This window comes from Canis lupus, chromosome 20 (genome assembly GCF_003254725.2).
Source record: "Canis lupus dingo isolate Sandy chromosome 20, ASM325472v2, whole genome shotgun sequence".
In the NCBI taxonomy this organism is placed as follows: Eukaryota; Metazoa; Chordata; class Mammalia; order Carnivora; family Canidae; genus Canis; species Canis lupus.
Genome location: NC_064262.1, coordinates 8,579,074 through 8,597,901, shown reverse-complemented (window position 1 = coordinate 8,597,901; position 18,828 = coordinate 8,579,074). Strand labels below are relative to the sequence as shown.

Below are 18,828 nucleotides of genomic sequence, written 5' to 3'. Positions count from 1 at the left end.
TCAGCATAAATAATGTAATGTGAATTCTCTAGTATCATACACAGTTCTTTCAGGAGCGTTAGGGCTGGTTGGCCAGGAGGTGGGGAGCGTGATGAAAGTAGAGCATGTGAAGAAAGGGAGCTGAGGGGCAGACTTTCTGACTAGCAATTCTCAGGTTTTTGCCTTTTTCCCCTGGGAAGACTTCATCATTCATGGTCCTAGTTGGGTGAGAAGGGTGTGGCAAGGTAAGAGGCTGTCTAGCTGCCGTCTTGTGGATGCTACTAGCTTTGAATGGCAGCATAGGGGCCACATTCTAATCCTTGTCTGGGGGAATGTCTCCAAGGACTCCAGCCTTCACTGCAGCATCTTCAGAGAGGTCGGGATGAGCGATCGGGCCTTGCCCTCAGGGGGCTGCCCTCCCTCCGTGGCATCCAGGAGCTGCTGCATGTAACAGGAGGTGCCGAGCAGCACATGGCCTGTGGTCTTCATGCTGAAGAGGGCCCAACGAAGAACTTCCCTGGGTGGAAGAAAAAGGCACTAGAGTCAAAACATGAAGAAAACCCCTCCCTGCTATCCAACCCTCCATGCTACCTCCATAATTTCACAAACCGCAGAGCAGTGTGCCAACAGGAATGGATGGTGCCCTCCCTCAGCAAATGCGAAAGATCTATAAGCATTGCCTGCAATCATAATTTAATGGAGATGTCCATTACCTCCTTATTTTCTCATGCAAAATTCAAGCTAATTTCATAAGGCCTTTAATTTTTGTAATACTACTTTGGGCCAGCCACCTTAATCTCAGTACCATGTCTCTGTGCTTTATAACCTCTGTTCTAGAGGCTGAGGCATTTCCAAGTCATGCGTAGTGTAGCTAATTTTCAGAGCACTGGACACATGAAGATCCCCGTGCTTGGTGTTGCAATGTACTGAGAACAGAGCTTAAATCAGAAAGGCCAGAGTTCTAATCCAGTCTTACTAGCTGTGTAAAGCTTGGCAAATTATTATAGTTCTGAGCTTCTGCTTTCTCATCTGTAAAATAGGATTATACCATTTTGATCCCTCATAAAGTTATGAGATTGAAATAGCATAAAGTCACTTAATTTGGAGACTAATAGATAGGTGAGTAGGACAAAACATAGAAACAAGAGTAGCTGGTTGAATGCTTGACTACTTTAACCAAGTTCTTTTCCAAATATGTTTAAAAGAGATAAATGGGGGCACCTGGGTAGCTCAGCGGTTGAGCGTCTGCCTTGGCTCAGGTCATGATCCCGGGTCCTAGGATCCAGTCCTACATCAGGCTCCCTGTAGGGTTCCTGCTTCTCCCTCTGCCTATGTCTCTGCCTATCTTTCTGTGTCTCTCATGAATAAATGAATAAAATCTTAAGAAAAAAAAAAGATAAATGAGGGTTACTAGGGGTGTCTAGCCCTAAGGGGAATCAGGGAAGAGAAAGCTAAAGAAAAATAAAGACTTTCTAACTGGTATTAAAACTTTCTTTTTTAAAAAATATTTTATTTATTTATGAGAGAGAGAGAGAGAGAGAGAGAGAGAGATAGGCAGAGACATAGGCAGAGGGAGAAGCAGGCCCCCGGCAAGGAGCCCAAAGTAGGACTCGATCCGGGGACCATGCCCTGGGCCGAAGGCAGACACTCAACCGCTGTACCACCCAGGTGTCCTGGTATTAAAACTTTCAAACTATTAACCTTTATCTGATAAATGAACTTATGGTTGAGGTATAGGGAGGCAAAAAGATAATTAGAACTATAAAGATCTACACTTGAAAATTCTTTAAAATGTTATTTATTTATTTTTTAAAGATTATTTATTTTAGGGAGAGAGGGAGTGTGAGTGAGAGAAGGGACAGAGGGAGAAAGAGAGAGAATCTCCAGCTGACTCCTCACTGAGCCCAGATCCCAACAAGGGAATCGCTTCTCAGCCTTTTGGCTAAGATCAAGTGCAGATCCCAACAAGGGGATCTCACGACCTGAGCTGAAACTAAGAGTCGGATTCAATCAACTGAGCTACCCAAGCGCCCCTTCTTTAAAAATTTAAAGGCTCTACCTGAGAAGTATACTCATTTCTAAAATTACAGAACTAAGGCTTAAAACCAGCTATCAAGCCATAAATAGGAATGAAAGTCTGACACATGCTACAGCGTGGATGAACCTTGAAAACATGCTCGGTGACATAAACCAGTCACAAAAGGACAAGTACTGTATAAGATACCTAGAATAGGCAAATTAACAGAAAGAAAGCAGAACACATGTTATCAGGGACTGAAAGAAGGTAGGGTGGAAAGTTAGTGTTTGGAAAGTTAGTGTTTAATGGGTACAGAGTTTCAGTTTGAGATGATGAAAAAGTTCTAGAAATTGATAGTGGTAACTGTTGCACATTGTGAGAGTACTTAACAGCCACTGAATTATACACTTTAAAATGGTTAAAATGGTGAATTTTAGGGGCGCCTAGTTGGTTAAGTGTCTGCCTTCGGCTCAAGTCATGATCTCAGGGTCCTAGGTTGGAGCCCTGCATCAGGCTCCCTGCTCAGTGGAGAGCCTGCTTCTCCCTCTCCCTCTGCTGCTCCCCCTGCTTGTTCGTTCTCTCTCTCTCTCTCTCTCTCTCCCTCTCTCTCAAATAAATTTTTAAAATATTTTAAAAATGGTTGGGCAGCCCAGGTGGCTCAGCGGTTTAGTGCCGCCTTCAGCCCAGGGCCTGATCCTAGAGACCCAGGATCAAGTCCCACATCGGGCTCCCTGCATGGAGCCTGCTTCTCCCTCTGCCTGTGTCTCTGCCTCTCTCTCTCCCTCTCTCCCCAACCCCTCTCTCTCATGAATAAATAAATAAAATATTTTTAAAATGGTAAATCTTATGTATGTTTTACTATAACCACAATAACAGTAATAATAAAACTAGCTGACACCACTAATTCACCACACCTACCCCAGCTTGCTGTTTTTTTGATACCAACATGTCTACTGTGTTTAGGTCTGAGAGTCCTACTTCCCCTTAATGCACTGAGTTTACAGGCTGAAACTTCTTGCTCTAGATTTTGAAATTTGCAAACTACTGGCAGCAAGCCCAGATCAAGATGGGGCAGGATATAGAATAGGACGGACCCCTGGGTGCCTCAGCAGTTAAGCTTCTGCCTTCAGCCCAGGGTGTGATCCTGGAGTCCAGGGATCTAGTCCCACATCGGGCTCCCTGCAGGGAGCCTGCTTCTCCCTCTGCCTGTGTCTCTGCCTCTCTCTCTGTCTCTCATGAATAAATAAATAAAATCTTAAAAAAAAAAAAAAAAAAAAAAAAAAAAAGAATGTAGACTAGGAGGAATGTGAGAATTCTAGCCACAAAACTAGGTTCAAGCCTGTCATTGAATGTCCTCTCTGGCAAGCAGAACACCTCAGGTCCCTCACCTCCAGACTGGATGTGCACAGAAGAAATTCAGAAAGCCAAGAAGGTCTGGTATACTCTAGCTATATATGTTCTGGCAGAAGTGTGGGGATCCTATTTCTCAGAAGGCCTCTAAGAGCAAGGATCAAATGCATCTTCATTCATTCTACAATTTTTTGAATTACTGCTATGTGCCAGCATTCATCAAGGTACCGGAGGCAATAGAAATTCTTGCCAGCGTGGAGCTCATTCTGACATTTTGTTTATCTCTGGATCTTTAGCTTGCATCACAGGGCCAGGCACACTGTGGATGGCTCAAGAGATGCTAAATGAAGCAATTGGGGAGGAGAAGAATCTGTCAGAAGAAACTGGCAAGAGGCCATGGTCTGCTACTCCCTAGCTTTGTGGCTTTGGAATAGTTGGATGCCTCTGCCTCAGTGGCTGCATCCACCTGATAGGGTAAGAATTCACTAGAATGGAGCAGCTGAAATTGGGAAACACCACCACAACAATCCTTGTCTTACAATTTAACATATTCTCATGCTTCCTGTATTACTTGATTTCAGAAGTACAGTAAAAAGTTTAAAAGAATTTCATTAGATAATACAAATGACTATTTTCCATGGACATGCAAATTAATTCCTTCTGTGGAAGGACAATTATTTCATCCCTCCCACCCACATGGAAAAATCCAATTTTGTGTCTATGAATTTATCTCAACATTCTTTTTTCTTTTAAGTTTTGTTTATTTATGAGAGAGAGAGAGGGAGGAGGAGGGGCAGAAGCAGAAGGAGAGAAAATCCCAAGCAGACTTCCCAGGGGCAGAAGGCAGAACCTGAAATGGGGCTTGATCCCATCATCCTGAGATCATGACCTGAGCCGAAGCCAGGAGTTGGCCACTCAAATGACTAAGCCACCCAGGCACCCCTTATCTCAGCATCCTTGATGGACCTATATATTGGTTAGATTTTGAATTCTCTGAACTGATTTTAACTGCTTGCTGGTTCTCTCCTTAATTAATGAGTTCAATACAATCTTTGACACATGTTCACTTTTAAAACATTGATTAAAATACTACTTAGGAAAACTTATTATTTTAGGTGAAAAAAAGTAGTTGTTGTAGTGGAAAGTAATTAGAAAATAATGTATCAAAAAAAAAAAAAAAAAAAGAAAATAATGTATCCCTGTTCCACCTGGAAGAGTATGTGTATCCCTTTGGCATATGCGAAAGCACTAGTTCAGCCCTAACGTTCTAGACAAATGCTAACTGTTATGCTTTGTCAAAATCAACACTAGTCCCAGGTCCTAAGAAGCTGAGGTCCATATGAGCAGAGAGGTGCTCTCTCCTTGCTGAATACCCACCCTATCCCCAGCGAATCCCAATTCACTCACTTCATGATGCGCTTGGCCCCGTAGCAATGCAGGTCATAGGAAAGGGAGTATGTGCCATAAAGAGTGGCCTTCACATTCAGGCAACCAATGAAGTCCTGTGGGTTCATCTTGTATAGGTCAAAGGTTACTTGAGCCACATCAATCTTCTTGGCAGGCTTATGGGAGAGGGACAGTTGGTACCTAGAACCCTGTGTCAAGACAAGCCTATGGTTGGTACCCTCCCAAGGACTTCTCCCAGGCATCCAATGTTCTCCCCATCACACAGGTGGGAACTCACCTGTTCTTGGGGGGGCTGCCATTTCTGCCCCTTCTGGAGGACCATGAACACTGTGTCATCTGCCAGGGCTTGGAAATACTCTTCTGTTTCTACAGTTGTACCGTCTTCCTCCAGCACCAGGTAGAAGGGCTTGTCTGCCAGCAGCAGGGTGTCCCGGACCTAGAAATCAGATCAGTGATGCTTCTGCTATCCCCATGTAGCCACAGAGCATGAGGAAGACCCATATTACATCATCTTAGCTGCCAGGGAAAGAACAAGTGGTTAAGGATCTATGAGAAATGGGACTGGAACCCAGGCTCTTGCTGTGGGATCGCCACCCAAAGATTCTATATTATGGTCCTACTTGGTACCTAGCTTCATGGTTATGTTGTAGAGCAGTGCTGCCCAATAAAAATATAGTGGGAATCACATATGTAATTTTTTATTGAGATATAATTCACATGCTATAAAATTCACCCATTTAAATTATATAATTCAGTATTTTTTACTACATTCACTAAGTTGTACAACTATCTGATTTCAGAACATTTTCATCATCCCAAAAGAAACCCAGTACCAATTAGCAGTTATTTCCTATCTCCTAACCCATGGCAACCTCTATGTTTGTCTCTATGGATTTGCCTAGTCTAGACATTTCATATAAATGGAATCATACAATATGTGGTCTTTTTAGAATGGCTTCTTTTCCTCAGTATGTTTTCAAGGTTCATCTGTGTTGTAGCATGATTCATTTCTTTTTATGGCTAAATAATATTCTGCTATATAGATATAATCACATTTTTAATCCATTCATCAGTTGATATAGACACTTGGGTTGTTTCCATTTTTATTATGAATGTTGCTGAGATGAGTATTCATCTACAAGTTTGTGAATAAGTATCTGTTTTCAGTTTTCCTGGGTATATCCTAGGGATGAAAATGCTAGTCACACAATTAACTGTATGTTTAACTTTTTGAGGAACTACAAAACTGTTTTCCAAAACAGCTGCATCATTTTATAATCACTAACAATGGATGAAGATTCCAATTTCTTTACATCTTCATCAGTACTTATTATTGTCTGTCTTTTATTTTAGACATTATAGTGAGTATGCAATAGTTTTAATTTGAATTTCCTTAAAGACTAATCACATTGAACATTTTTTCATATGTTATTAGCCATTTAAATATTTTCTTTTAAAAAAAGAAAAATAAATAAATATTTTCTTTAGAGAAATGTCCATTCCAATTCTTTACCCATCTTTTTTTTTCTTTACCCATCTTTTAAAATATTTTATTTATTTATTAATTTGACAGAAAGAGCAAAAGCAGCAGGAGCAGCAGAGGGAGAGGGAGAAGCAGGCTCTCTATTGAGCAGGGAGCCCAATGCAGGGCTTGATTTCAGGACCCCAGGATCATGACCTGAGCTGAAAGCAGATGCTTAGCCAGTTGAGCCATCCAGGCACCCCTCCTTATGCATTTTTAATTGGATTGTCTTTTTTTTTTAAGATTTTATTTATTTATTCATGAGAGACACACAGAGAGAGGCAGAGACACAGACAGAGGGAGAAGCAGTCTCCCCATGGGAAGCCCCGATCTCAGGACCCCAGGATCATGACCTGAGCCAAAGACAGATGCTCAACCACTGAGCCACCCAGGTGTCTCTGGAGATAGGGTCTTTAAAGAGGTAATTAAATTAAAATGATATATATTTTTTTAATAATTTCTTTTTTAAAGATTTTATTTATTTATTCATGAGAGATACAGAGAGAGTGAGAGAGGCAGAGACACAGGCAGAGGGAGAAGCAGGCTCCATGCCGGGAGCCCAATGTGGGACTCGATCCCAGGTCTCCAGGATCACGCCCTGGGCTGAAGGCAGCATTAAACCACTGAGCCACTCGGGCTGCCCTAAAATGCTATTATTAAGATGGGCCCTATTCCAGTATTACTGGTTTCCTTATAAAAAGGAAAGATTAGAACAAAGAAATATACCCAGAAGGAATACCCTGTAAACATGAAGACAACCATCTACAAGTCAAGGAGAGAGGCCTCAGAAGAAACCAAACCTGACAGCACCTTTTTTTTTTTTTTTAATTTTTATTTATTTATGATAGTCACAGAGAGAGAGAGAGGCAGAGACACAGGCAGAGGGAGAAGCAGGCTCCATGCACCGGGAGCCTGATGTGGGATTCGATCCCGGGTCTCCAGGATCGCGCCCTGGGCCAAAGGCAGGCGCCAAACCGCTGCGCCACCCAGGGATCCCAACCTGACAGCACCTTGATCTCAGACTTCCACCCTCCAGATTTGAGAGAAAATAAATTTCTGTTAAGTATCAATCTGTGGTATTTTGTTATAGAAGCCCTAGCAAACTAATAGAGTGAGTCTATCCTTTGTCAATACCACAGAATTGATTACTGTAGCTTTGTAGTAAGTTTTGGAACCAGGAAATGTAAGTCTTCCAACTTTGTCTTTTTCCAAGATTGTGTTAGTTAGTTTTGGTCCATTGTATTTCTATATGAATTTTAGCATCCACTTGTCAATATCTAGGAAAAGAGTAGCTGCAATTTGATGGAGATTGCATTGAATCTGCAGATCAAGCTGGGGAGTATTGCCATCTTAACAACATTAAGTCTTCCAGTCCCTGAGCACATTTGTCTATTATTTAGATCTTGTTTAAATCTTCAGTCTAATTTATTTTGCCAATGTTAATTTTCAATCTATAAGTCATATACTCCTGTTAAAGTTATTCTTAAATATTCTATTCTTATTGATGCTATTATGAATGGACTCATTATTTATTTTTAAAAAAATTATGGGTAGGTGACACACCCAGCATGGAACCCAATGTGGGGCCTGAACTCATGACTCTGAGATAAAGACCTGAGCTGAGATCAAGAGTCAGACGCTTACCCAATCGAGCCACTCAAGTGCCCTTCATTTTTCTTAATTTTATTTTCAGATTATTTATTGCCAGTATATAGAAATACAATTGATTTTTGTATATTGGTCTTACATCCTGCAACCTTATATCATGCAACCTTGCCAAACCCATTTATTAGCTCTAATTGTGTGTCTGTATGTGTGTGTTCTATAGGGTTTTCTGTCTGCAAATAGGAATAGTTCTACCTCTTCCTTTCCAATCAGGATGCCTTTTATTTTATTTTCTTGCCTAATTATCCTAGCTAGCACCTCCAGCACCTTGTTGTATAAAAGTGGCAAGAACAGATATCCTTATCGCATTCCTGATCTTAAGGGGAAAGTTTTCAGAATTTCCCATTAAGTATGTTGTTACTGGGGATCCCTGGGTGGCGCAGCGGTTTGGCGCCTGCCTTTGGCCCAGGGCGCGATCCTGGAGACCTGGGATCGAATCCCACGTTGGGCTCCCGGTGCATGGAGCCTGCTTCTCCCTCTGCCTATGTCTCTGCCTCTCTCTCTCTCTCTGTGTGACTATCATAAATAAATAAAAATTTAAAAAAAAGTATGTTGTTACCTGTGAGTTTTTCATAGATGCTCTGTATTACACAATTGTAAATTTAAATTTTCTAATAGCCACATGATACTTGTCATATATTTAATTCCATCCAAAATATGATCTCAACATAAAATCAATATAAAAATATGAGATTTTACATTTTTTATTAAGTCTTCAAAATCTTGTAATTTATACTTAAGCACATTTCAGTTTCAACTAGCCTCATTTCAGAGTTCAGTAACCACATGTAACTAGTAACTATTGCATTGGATAGTCTATCTCTAGAGTTTAAAAAACCTGGGTTTGAATTCTAGCTCCCTTACAATATTATTCTGAATTTAAGAAAGTTATTGCATTTATCTGAACTAGTTTCATCATCCAAAAAGTTGAGGCAAGTATAGTCTTAGAGTCCTCACAATGGTTAAAGGCAAATATGTATGAGATGACGGCCTGAGTTTATTTTACTTATTTATTTTTAAATATTTTATTCATTTATTCATGAGAGAGAGAGAGAGAGAGAGAGACGCAGAGACACAGGCAGAGGGAGAAGCAGGCTCCCACGCAGGGAGCCTGATGTGGGATCTGATCCCAGGACTCCAGGATCACGCTCTGTCCAAAGGCAGGCGCCAAACCACCGAGCCACCCAGGGATCCCCTACAGCCTGAGTTTAAATCCCAGTGAAGGAACTTGACCTCTGCTTCTAGAAAATTAAAATAGTAGTAACTACCTCAAGGTTATGATTCCAAGAAATGCTAGAAGTTATCCATTATATGCATTTACTAAATTTTATACTATATTGATTAAAATGGAAGGAGTTCCATGACCCATTCATGCTAGAGAATGAAATGAAAAGTCAGGTGGCGTATTATAATACTACCCCATTTAAGGAAATTGTATATAAGGATAGACTATTTAGGACATTCACGACCACATCATCTATCTCTTGGGATAGCAGAATTCACACTTTAGTTTTCTTGCTTTCATTTGCTAGAGAACATTTTTTCTGCTTAAAATTCTTCAATAAAGTTATGGGATCAGCAACACACCAATAGCAGTGAACACACCTAACTCCCAGATCTTAATTTCTGAATACCATTCTCCACTAAAATGAAGCAGATCTCCTTAGGAGAAATGGCCAATTCAGGGCTGGGGCAAGTAAAATACAAAATAAGCTTGCAATACTTCATCATGACTGAAAGTCAGAAAGCACTGAAGAATAATAGGGACTTGAGAAAAGGACACAAGTTGACAGGAGTCCCACTGGCTAAATCTTGGACAAATTTTTTTTAAAAAGATTGTATTTATTCATTCATGAGAGACACACAGAGAGAGGCACAGACATAAGCAGAAGAGAACCAGGCTCCTTCTGGGGAGCCCAGTGTGGGACTCAATCCCAGGACCCCGGGACCACGACCTGAGCCAAAGGCAGATACTCAACCACTGAGCCACCCAGAAGACCAATCTTGGACCATTTGAGCATCAACAAATAATCTGTTATCATCCTCATATCCCATTAAAATAGAAATATTTTAATCTCTTCTGACACAAGTAAATGAAGAAGTTGAAAATTGAGTGCAGAATGAGATATATATTTAATACAAAATACCTCTATAGAAAATAATTGACACAAAGGGAAAAATAATAACTTTACATAGGGAAGCCTGGATATACCTCCTTATTCAGATAATCAAAGTTAGACAGTAATGTGACAAAGTTATTTGCAATTTTGCAGTGACAACCTATTTTTATCATATTCCTGCCAGATATACAGGCTGAATTGAGGACATAAGCCATGCCAAACTGAAGCACAGTAAACAAAACAACAGGCTTATAATATTCAAAACAATCAAGGCTATGAAATTTAAGGAAAATTGATGAACTGTTCCAGATTGAAGGAGACTAAAGAGACACACAATTAAATAAAATACTCAATCCATACCTGGATCCTTTTGCTATTAAGGATATTACTGGGATGATTAGTAACATTTGAATGAAGTCTCAGAATTAAACTGTGGTCATGTAAGATTGTATGTTTCCCAGTTTTGATGGTTCTACTTCAATGATATAGGAGAATATTCTTGTTTGTAGAGAAGACACACTGAAGTATCCAAGAATAAGAAGCATCAGGTTGGCAATTTACTCTCAAAGATTTAAGAAGTGCTGTATTGTTCTTGCAACTTCTGTAAGTTTGAGATTCTTTCAAAATTAATTTTTAAAAAATCCTCTAAAGGCTTACTGTGGTCTTTTAAAATGAAACCCCTCTGTTCTTTACCATGGCCAATCAAGGACTAATAATCTGGTCACTGCCAACCATATCATCTTGCCCTTTTCCCCCTCACTCTCTCTGCTCCTTTCTTTATAAATTGCCAAACTTGGAAAAGCAGCAGATAGGTTGATGTCCTCCCTGCTCTATCAGTAAGATTCATTTCTTTTTTTATTTTTAAAGATTGTATTTATTTATTCATGAGATACACAGAGAAAGGGAGAGAGAGGCCAAGACACAGGCAGAGGGAGAAGCAGGTTCCATTCAGGGAGCCTGACGTGGGACTCCATCCCAGGACTCCAGGATCACGCCCTGGGCCACAGGCAGGCGCTAAACTGCTGAGCCACCCAGGGATCCCCAGTAAGATTCATTTCTGACCTGTGTTCCATGTTGGAAAAAATGGACCCTCACTGTTGTTCCTCTCTGCATCCTTTAGAGTTAGGATTCTAACTCAGTGTCCCCAAACTAAGTGACTAAGAATCTCCTGAAGAACTCACTAAAAATGACAACTCCTGAGCCTCACTCATCACCTAATCAATCCCAGGGAGGGCATTCTGGGAAGTCATGGGCAACAAGTCCACTTTGGTACAGGAGGTGGTCCCCAGACCTCAGGTGAATAACACTAGTAAGTTTAGACTCCAATGTGAAAGAGACTTTTTGATTCTGGACATAAGAAATTGGTGTGTCATAGCCACAAGTCTCAAGAGAGGGAAAATTGGCTCCCATGAGGAACAATAGACCTAATTCACAGAAGCAAGGGAGGGACTCTGGACTCAGGTCAGCTATGATTTCTATATGTTAAACTCTAGACTCTAGTGATCAGAAGCTTAATCCAAATGTATGATCTGTGCCAGGCAACTGGGTTTGTATAGGAGCAGGGCTACCCTCACATGGAGCTGATAAGCTAATAGGGCAGTGAAGCACAAGATTAATAAAGAACCAGATTAGATGAGGCTCTAGGAGAAGCAGTGGGAGAGAGGGAACATAGAAATAGGGAAGGGTGTTACTCTTGCCTGCTCTTACTACTGTCCACAGAGCTGTGTGTCTTTGGTTTCCTGCTCTGGAAGCTTGAAATAGTTTGAAGAGAGTCTTCCATAGCTATTCACTAAGCTTTCCATGGAAGGCCAGTGTAGGAGACAGATTGAAGACCTGCCCTGGCTAAAGGGAGGAGATGGGAAATAGAATCTCTAAGATTGTGCCTATTTCTGCAACTTCCAGGCATGTGTACAATGGAAAAGGGAACTTATAGGTCCTTCCAATAAGAAAAATATACTCTGAAAATACCACTGACCTACTATTAGCATAGGGTGGCAATATACTGCCTTCCGCCTGTCACTAATCCATTAGACAGCACTAATTGACCTATTAGAGCTGGCATCAGAAAGGAAATCTTTTCACCATCTAACCCATGAGCTACATCCCAGCTGAACTCCCAGCTCACGACCCAGAGGACAGAAGCAGCTCTCAGCCACAGTCCCAGTGGTTGGGCTGTGTTGAGGGTAGCCCCTTCCCTCACCTTGTTCAGGAGGTCCTTGAGACTGTGTGCGATGATGCCCTTCCGCACACTCCGGTCAGCAGTGCTTACTCTACAGGGCCGGGCCTTGGGGGCCTCCAGGCTGGACTTCGACGATAGCTGCTGGGTCACCACTGAGGTGCTCACTGCCACATGCCTGGAGACAACTTGGAGCATTAGAATGAGCTGTCTGCTGCCTCTGAGCCATTGCCCCATGGCAGGAACCTAAGTCCCATCCCCCAGAGGTGGAGCTCCTCATATTTCTCCTCTACCACCCACCAAGCCTGCTCTAATCTTTCTAGTCTTACTCAAAGGCCTGCCAGATCAGTACATCTCACATTTTAGTGACATATATGTCCTCTGGGGATCTGATTCAGATTCTGTAGGTCTCAGTGGAGTCTGGGATTCTATATGTCTAATAAGTTTCCAAGTGGCATTGATGCTGCTTGATGACACTGACCATGATGAGTAGCAAGGTGATTGGAGACCCATCCCACATTTCCCCAATACCACTTTCCCCTCTTGGTCTCTCTCTTCCCACCTGTAAAATGAAATGAAGTGGTGAAGTGGCCTGGGTTTTTGTCAGACTCAAACCTGAATCCTGGCTCCATTACTCATTTGCTAGGTGATTGAGAATACCCACTCTGTGCTTCAGTACCCCCATCTATTATTATACCTAAAATTAGGTATAATAATCTCTACTTCCCAAAATCGTGATCAGGTTTAAATGAGATCAAGAATGGGGGCACCTGGGTGGCTCAGTTGGTTAAGTGTCTGACTCCTGATTTCAGCTTAGGTCATGATCTCAGGGTCCTGAGATTGAGCCCTGCTTTGGGCTCTATGCTGAGCATGGAGCCTGCTTAAGATTCTCTCTCTCTCTCTCTCTCTCTCTCTGTGTGTGTGTGTGTGTGTGTGTGCCTCCCCCCCACCCCAGCTCAAGTGCTCCACTTTTTCTAATTTAAAAAAAAAAAAAAAGCAAAATCTTAGGTCCCACTCCAGACCTACTAAATATACATCTGCATTTAATAAGATGCCCAGGTGACTTATGAGCCTGTTGAAATTTCAGAAGGTCTGCCTTACAGGTAGCTCCCTTTTGCTTCTACTCTTGCTTCTCCTCACCTGGACAAGGACTTGGGGTAGAGAAGGCTGAGGGACTTCATGGCATATTCCATCCTTGTCACCTGGATAATGTTGGACCTGGGAAGGAAGCAGAAAAGCTAGTTAGGGTAGGAACAGAAGGCTCCCTTTCACTCACCTTTTGACAGAGTGTAACCCCACCCCCATCCAGCTAACCTACACTCTGGTTTCTCCTCTCAACTCCCACACACACCTTTCCAGCCCTTCTCTTATCCAATCCCACACATGCCAACTGGGACCAAGCTGGAGACCCCCTGGAGACCCAGGCTCAACCTACTTGGCAGCTGCTCCTCCCTCCCTAGGACTACTCACTCCATGTTTCTCTGACTCTGGCTCTGGTCACACTGATCAGGGATTCCCAGTTGGGGCTGAAGAGGCCCTGCCTGGTTGATTCCTATCCCTGGGGCCAGAGTCTACTTCACGCTGGCAGGAGGTGAGTCATATCACCTACCTTTTCTGGAGACTGTTTCCTTATCTACAGCCCAGAGACCTCACAGGCCAGGCTCACACAGGCCAGGCAGCTCAGTCCAAGCAGGCTCTCTCCTGTGTCCTTGAGCAATCTGAACCCTTTCTGAGACTTCCCACTGGCCAGAGGGAATTTCTGTGATGACGGATGTTGGAGATGTTCTATATCATTTCTCCCCAGTACCAGAATTCCTAACTTCATGTGGCTACTGAGGACTTGAAATGTGGCTAGTACAATTGAAGAGCTGGATTTTTAACTTTGTTTAATGTTAACTAATTTAAATCAAAATAGCCACTGTGGCTCCTGGCTACTGACAACCATCCTGAACATAGAGATCTAGCTGATACTCAGCTCACCTGCCAGCTTTCTCTTCAACCTCTCTACTTCAGCTCTTGCATGCTCTGAGTCTTTTTTTTTTTTTTTTAAGATTTTATTTATTCATGAGAGACAGAGAGAGAGAGGGGGGCAGAGACATAGGCAGAGGGAGAAGCAGGCTCCCCATAGGAGCCCAGGACCCCTTGATCACGACCTGAGCCAAAGGCAGATGCTCAACCAGTGAGCCACCCAGGTGCCCTTGCATGTTCTGAGTCTTTGGAAAGACAGTTCTCTCCACCTGCAGTGTCCTTCTCCAGCCTAGGGCTAAACAAATGCGGCCTTGAAGACTCAATCTCACTACTTTCCACTCTTTGGAAAGCCTTTTTATTTTTTTAAGATTTTGTTTATTTATTCATGAGACACACACACAGAGGCAGAGACACAGGAAGAGGGAGAAGCAGCCTCCGTACAAGGAACCCAATGCAGGACTTGATCCCGGGACCCCGGGATCACGCCTTGAGCCAAAGGCAGACGCCCACCCAGGCGTCCCTACATACATAAAATTTAAAAATAAAAAGGCTTGGGACACCTGAGTGGCTCAGCGATTGGGTTGGGCGGCTGCCTTTGGCTCAAGGCATGATCACGGGATCCCAGAGATTGAGTCCCTCATCAGGCTCCCTGCATGCTTTTCCCTCTTCCTGTGTCTCTGTGTCTCTTAAGAATAAATAAATGAAATCTTAAAAAAAAATATGTATGAATGTATTTTCTGATAAGAAAAGTTTTATATGGGGATCCCTGGGTGGCGCAGCGGTTTAGCGCCTGCCTTTGGCCCAGGGCGTGATCCTGGAGACCCGGGATCGAATCCCACGTCGGGCTCCCGGTGCATGGAGCCTGCTTCTCCCTCTGCCTGTGTCTCTGCCTCTCTCTCTCTCTGTGTGACTATCATAAATTTAAAAAAATAAAAAAAAGAAAAGTTTTATATGGACAACACAGACTGGACAAGAATGCTATAAATGAGAAAAGCACAGACCCTGGAAAGCCTTCTTAGGTGGTGCATACAGTTCCCCCTTCCTCTTGCCCTTCCTACTTCCAAGCCAAGTGTGCCTCAGTGTCTGTTTCTGCCTTAGCCCCACCAATCCTTGGGTGCCTTGCCCTGAAATGTTCTTTGTATTCCCAGGGCAGAGAGGACCTGGCACAGGGCAAGGGGCTCAAAGAGTGGTCATGGAATGAGGAGCCCTCTCCTCAGGCAGGTAAAATCCCTCTTTCCTTCTAACAACTTAGGGGGATTTCCTAGCACCACCCATCTGTGAACTCCCCCAGTTAGCACTACCCATGTCAGCTTGTTTCAGCCTCCCTCCTTACTCTCCATCTGAAGCAAAACTGCAAAGCCCTCCTCACCTGCTCACCAGGAGCTTCTCACCTGCTCTCCAGGAGTTTCCTCCCCAAGTCCCAAAACAAAACACTTACCGCCCCCTCACAGCCTCCAGTAAGATATTGCCCAGCACAGCACAGCCCTTGTTCCATTTTATTTCCAGCTCCCAGAGAAGCCCCTCCCCTGGCCTTCAGTTCCAGCTGGGGGAAAGAGCATGGGGAGTAAGTGTGCAGCTCTCACCCTTGGGACTTCAGGACAGCCTAACATCCAGAAAAGGCTCAAAAGGAGGGAAAAAGGCAAGTTTCGAAAGCTCTGGGACAGGGTATGGCTCAGGATGTGATATCAGGCACAGAGTGCACAGAATATAGGGGCATGTGAGTTGTGGTCCCAACTCCACTCAAGTTCACTGTTTGAGTGTAGACAAGCTGTCTCTGGGAACCCGTTTCTCTCACCTGTACAACAGCAATACAATAACGATTCCTGTGTTAAAGAATTGTGGTGAGGATTTGTGATAATAAAAGTAAAAAGCTTTGCAATAAAAACAATTAATAGATAGAAGGGAATATTGGTGTCATAATTATTTAATAATACTAGAGACTAAGGCTAGCTAAAATGTGTAGTGGTTAATAGTGAAAGATCTAACCCTTGATCCAGCAGTCCTACTCCTACATGTATTATCCAAGAGAAATGAAGATATATGTCCACGCCAAAACTTATACACAAATGTTCACAGTGTTATTCACAATAGCTAACAGATAGAAACAACTTGAATGCTCATCAGTTGATGAATGCATTTTTTAAATGTGGCATATCCATAAGCGGAATATTATTTGTCAATAAAAAGGATTACATGCTACTACATGAATAAACTTTGAAAACATGCAGAGTGAAAGAAGGCAGTCATAAAAGATTACATACATATTTGTATGATTCCAGCTGTAGGAAATGACCAGAATAGGCAAAACTATAAAGATAGAAAATATAAATTAGTGGTTGCTTAGAGCTGGGGAGGGAGAGAGGATGAGGAATGATTCTAATGGGGAGTGATGGGGTTTCTTTTAAGAGAGATGAAAATGTTCTAATCAATTAATCTAATCACAGTCCATTTTGGCGATGGTTGTACAACACTGAAAAATATATTTAAAATAATTGATTTGGGGGATCCCTGGGTGGCGCAGTGGTTTGGCGCCTGCCTTTGGCCCAGGGCACGATCCTGGAGACCCGGGATCGAATCCCATGTCGGGCTCCCGGTGCATGGAGCCTGCTTCTCCCTCGGCCTATGTCTCTGCCCCTCTCTCTCTCTCTCTGTGTGTGACTATCATAAATAAATAAAAATTTAAAAAAAATAAAATAAAATAAAATAATTGATTTGGGGATCCCTGGGTGGCTCAGTGGTTTAGCGCCTGCCTTCGGCCCAGGGAGTGATCCTGGAGTCCTGGGATCAAGTCCCACGTCGGGCTCCCTGCATGGAGCCTGCTTCTCCCTCTGCCTGTGTCTCTGCTTCTCTCTCTCTCTCTCTGTATCTCTCATGAATAAATAAATAAAATCTTAAAAAAATAATATAAAAATTATTGATTTGATCACTAGAGTAGGTGGACATGTGGTATATGAATTATATCTGCATAAAGCTGTTATTTATTTCTGCTTTTACAAGTGATACATAAAGTGTTATTTATTTTTTTAATGTTTATTTTTTTTCATAAAGTGTTTTTTTTAAAAAAAGAGTTCAAGGGGCATCTGGGTGGCTCAGTCAGTTAAGCATCTGCCTTCAGCTCAGGTCAAGATCCTGGGGTCCTGGTATCTAGCCCTGCTTCACTCCCTGCTCAGCAAGGAGCCTGCTTTTTCCTCTCCCTCTCCCTCTCTCTCTGCCCCGAACTCATGCTTACTCTCTCTTTCAAATAAATAAAATCTTAAAAAAAATAAAAAAACAAGAGTTCAAGCTCATCTTTTTTTCAGCTCAAGATGTTTCACACTGTGTATCATCAGTGTCCCCATCACCTGGACAGCTTGTTAAAATTTAGATTGCTGGGCCCCATCCCAGAGTTTCCAAGTCAGTATGACTGGGGTGGAGCCTGAGAAACCACTTCTAATAGGTTCCTAGGTGATCCTGAAGGTGTGACTGCTCAGGAACCTCACTCTTGAGCTAGAGGTCTAGCATTAGCTGTATGATGTAACTCTTCTAAGCCTCAGTTGGATCTGACAAATAGGGATTAAAAATAGCTCCTACCTCACTGGTTGTCATGAAGATTGAGATAATCATGAAATGTACTTACTGCACAATTTAGTGCATCTTTCGGGCTCAATAAATCACTCATTATTATAATTATTATTTTAAAGATTTATTTATTTATTTGAGAGAGTGAGATTGTGTGTGTGTGTGTGAGAGAGAGTGAGAGAGCAAGTGAGTGAGAGGAAGGGCAAAGGAAGAAGGAGAGAAGCAGACTCCTTGCTGAGTGTGAGCCAGATCCCAGGAACCTAAGACCACGAACTGAACTGAAATCAAGAGTCCTCATGGGGCACCCAGCTGACTGAGCCATCCAGGTGCCCCTATTATTAATATCTAAATCCCTTCCTCGAGGAACTCCCAAACAGCCATCGTCCATTCATTTATTCAGCAAATATTTACTTGGCATTTACTATATGCCAGCCCTACGAGGAGGAAAGAAGCAGGAAAGAACCCAGCCTTGTTCTACACTTCAAGGAGCTGGCATTCCTAGGGCAGCGGGGAACTCAGATTCTGTACAAATATGCAAATAAACAAAAGGATTTCAGATAATAACCTTCTAGGAAGAAAACAAAGCAAAGTGGTATGATAACAAATGGCTAGAGAACTACATTGGCCTGTGGGTTCAGGCAAGGACTCAAGGGAGAAGAACTTCGAGCTAAATCCTACTGCTGAGAAGCCAATCTTTTGAAGTCCTGGGGGAACGGTTAAGGCAAAGAAAACATCAGTACAAAGGATCTGGGATAGGAAGGAGCAGAATGAGGAGACAGGAACACAAGTCACTAAACTTGAAGGCAGTCCAAGAGCCAGAAGAGAAGTATAAACAAATACTTCAGAGAAGTTCTGGGGAACAGGTTGGGCCCCTCCCTTAGACACTCATCCCTCAAACATTTATTGAACATCTAACATGTGATTGAGTGTCAGTGGATGACTCAAAGCAGTCTGGTTCTGATGAACTCTCAATGCATCATGGAAAGCAGACTCAGATAAGGAAAAGGTAACTGCAAGCCAAAATCAAAGATCACCTGCCTTGGGGTAGAGGATGGCTCCATGAACC

General features: G+C 42.6%; 1 protein-coding gene across 4 annotated transcripts; it reads right to left on the bottom strand.

Moving 5' to 3' along the window:
* On the bottom strand, positions 1-15,724 carry CIDEC (cell death inducing DFFA like effector c). Of its 4 annotated transcripts, none has more exons than XM_025450399.3 (6): positions 15,643-15,722; positions 13,377-13,454; positions 12,261-12,414; positions 5,031-5,189; positions 4,754-4,941; positions 1-496 (listed from the first exon to the last, which is right to left on the bottom strand). In XM_025450399.3, the coding sequence occupies exons 2-6, from the start codon at positions 13,427-13,429 to the stop codon at positions 334-336; spliced, it is 717 nt and encodes a 238-aa protein (XP_025306184.1). In that variant the 5' UTR covers positions 13,430-13,454; positions 15,643-15,722; the 3' UTR covers positions 1-333. The 4 variants fall into 4 exon arrangements, with proteins under 4 accessions (XP_025306184.1, XP_025306191.1, XP_025306203.1 ...); XM_025450406.3 differs by lacking the exon at positions 15,643-15,722 and adding an exon at positions 15,574-15,616; XM_025450418.3 differs by lacking the exon at positions 12,261-12,414 and having other exon boundaries at positions 15,643-15,724.
* Positions 15,725-18,828: the final 3,104 nt, after the last annotated feature.

Coding starts and splice junctions, on each gene's coding strand:
- CIDEC (XM_025450399.3), bottom strand. CDS start 13,429: ATGGAATATGCCATGAAGTCCCTCAGCCTTCTCTACCCCAAGTCCTTG. Junction 4,942..5,030: donor GGCAGCCCCCCCAAGAACAG/GTGAGTTCCCAC, acceptor GTCTTGACACAG/GGTTCTAGGTACCAACTGTC. Junction 497..4,753: donor GGGGCCAAGCGCATCATGAA/GTGAGTGAATTG, acceptor TCTTCCACCCAG/GGAAGTTCTTCGTTGGGCCC.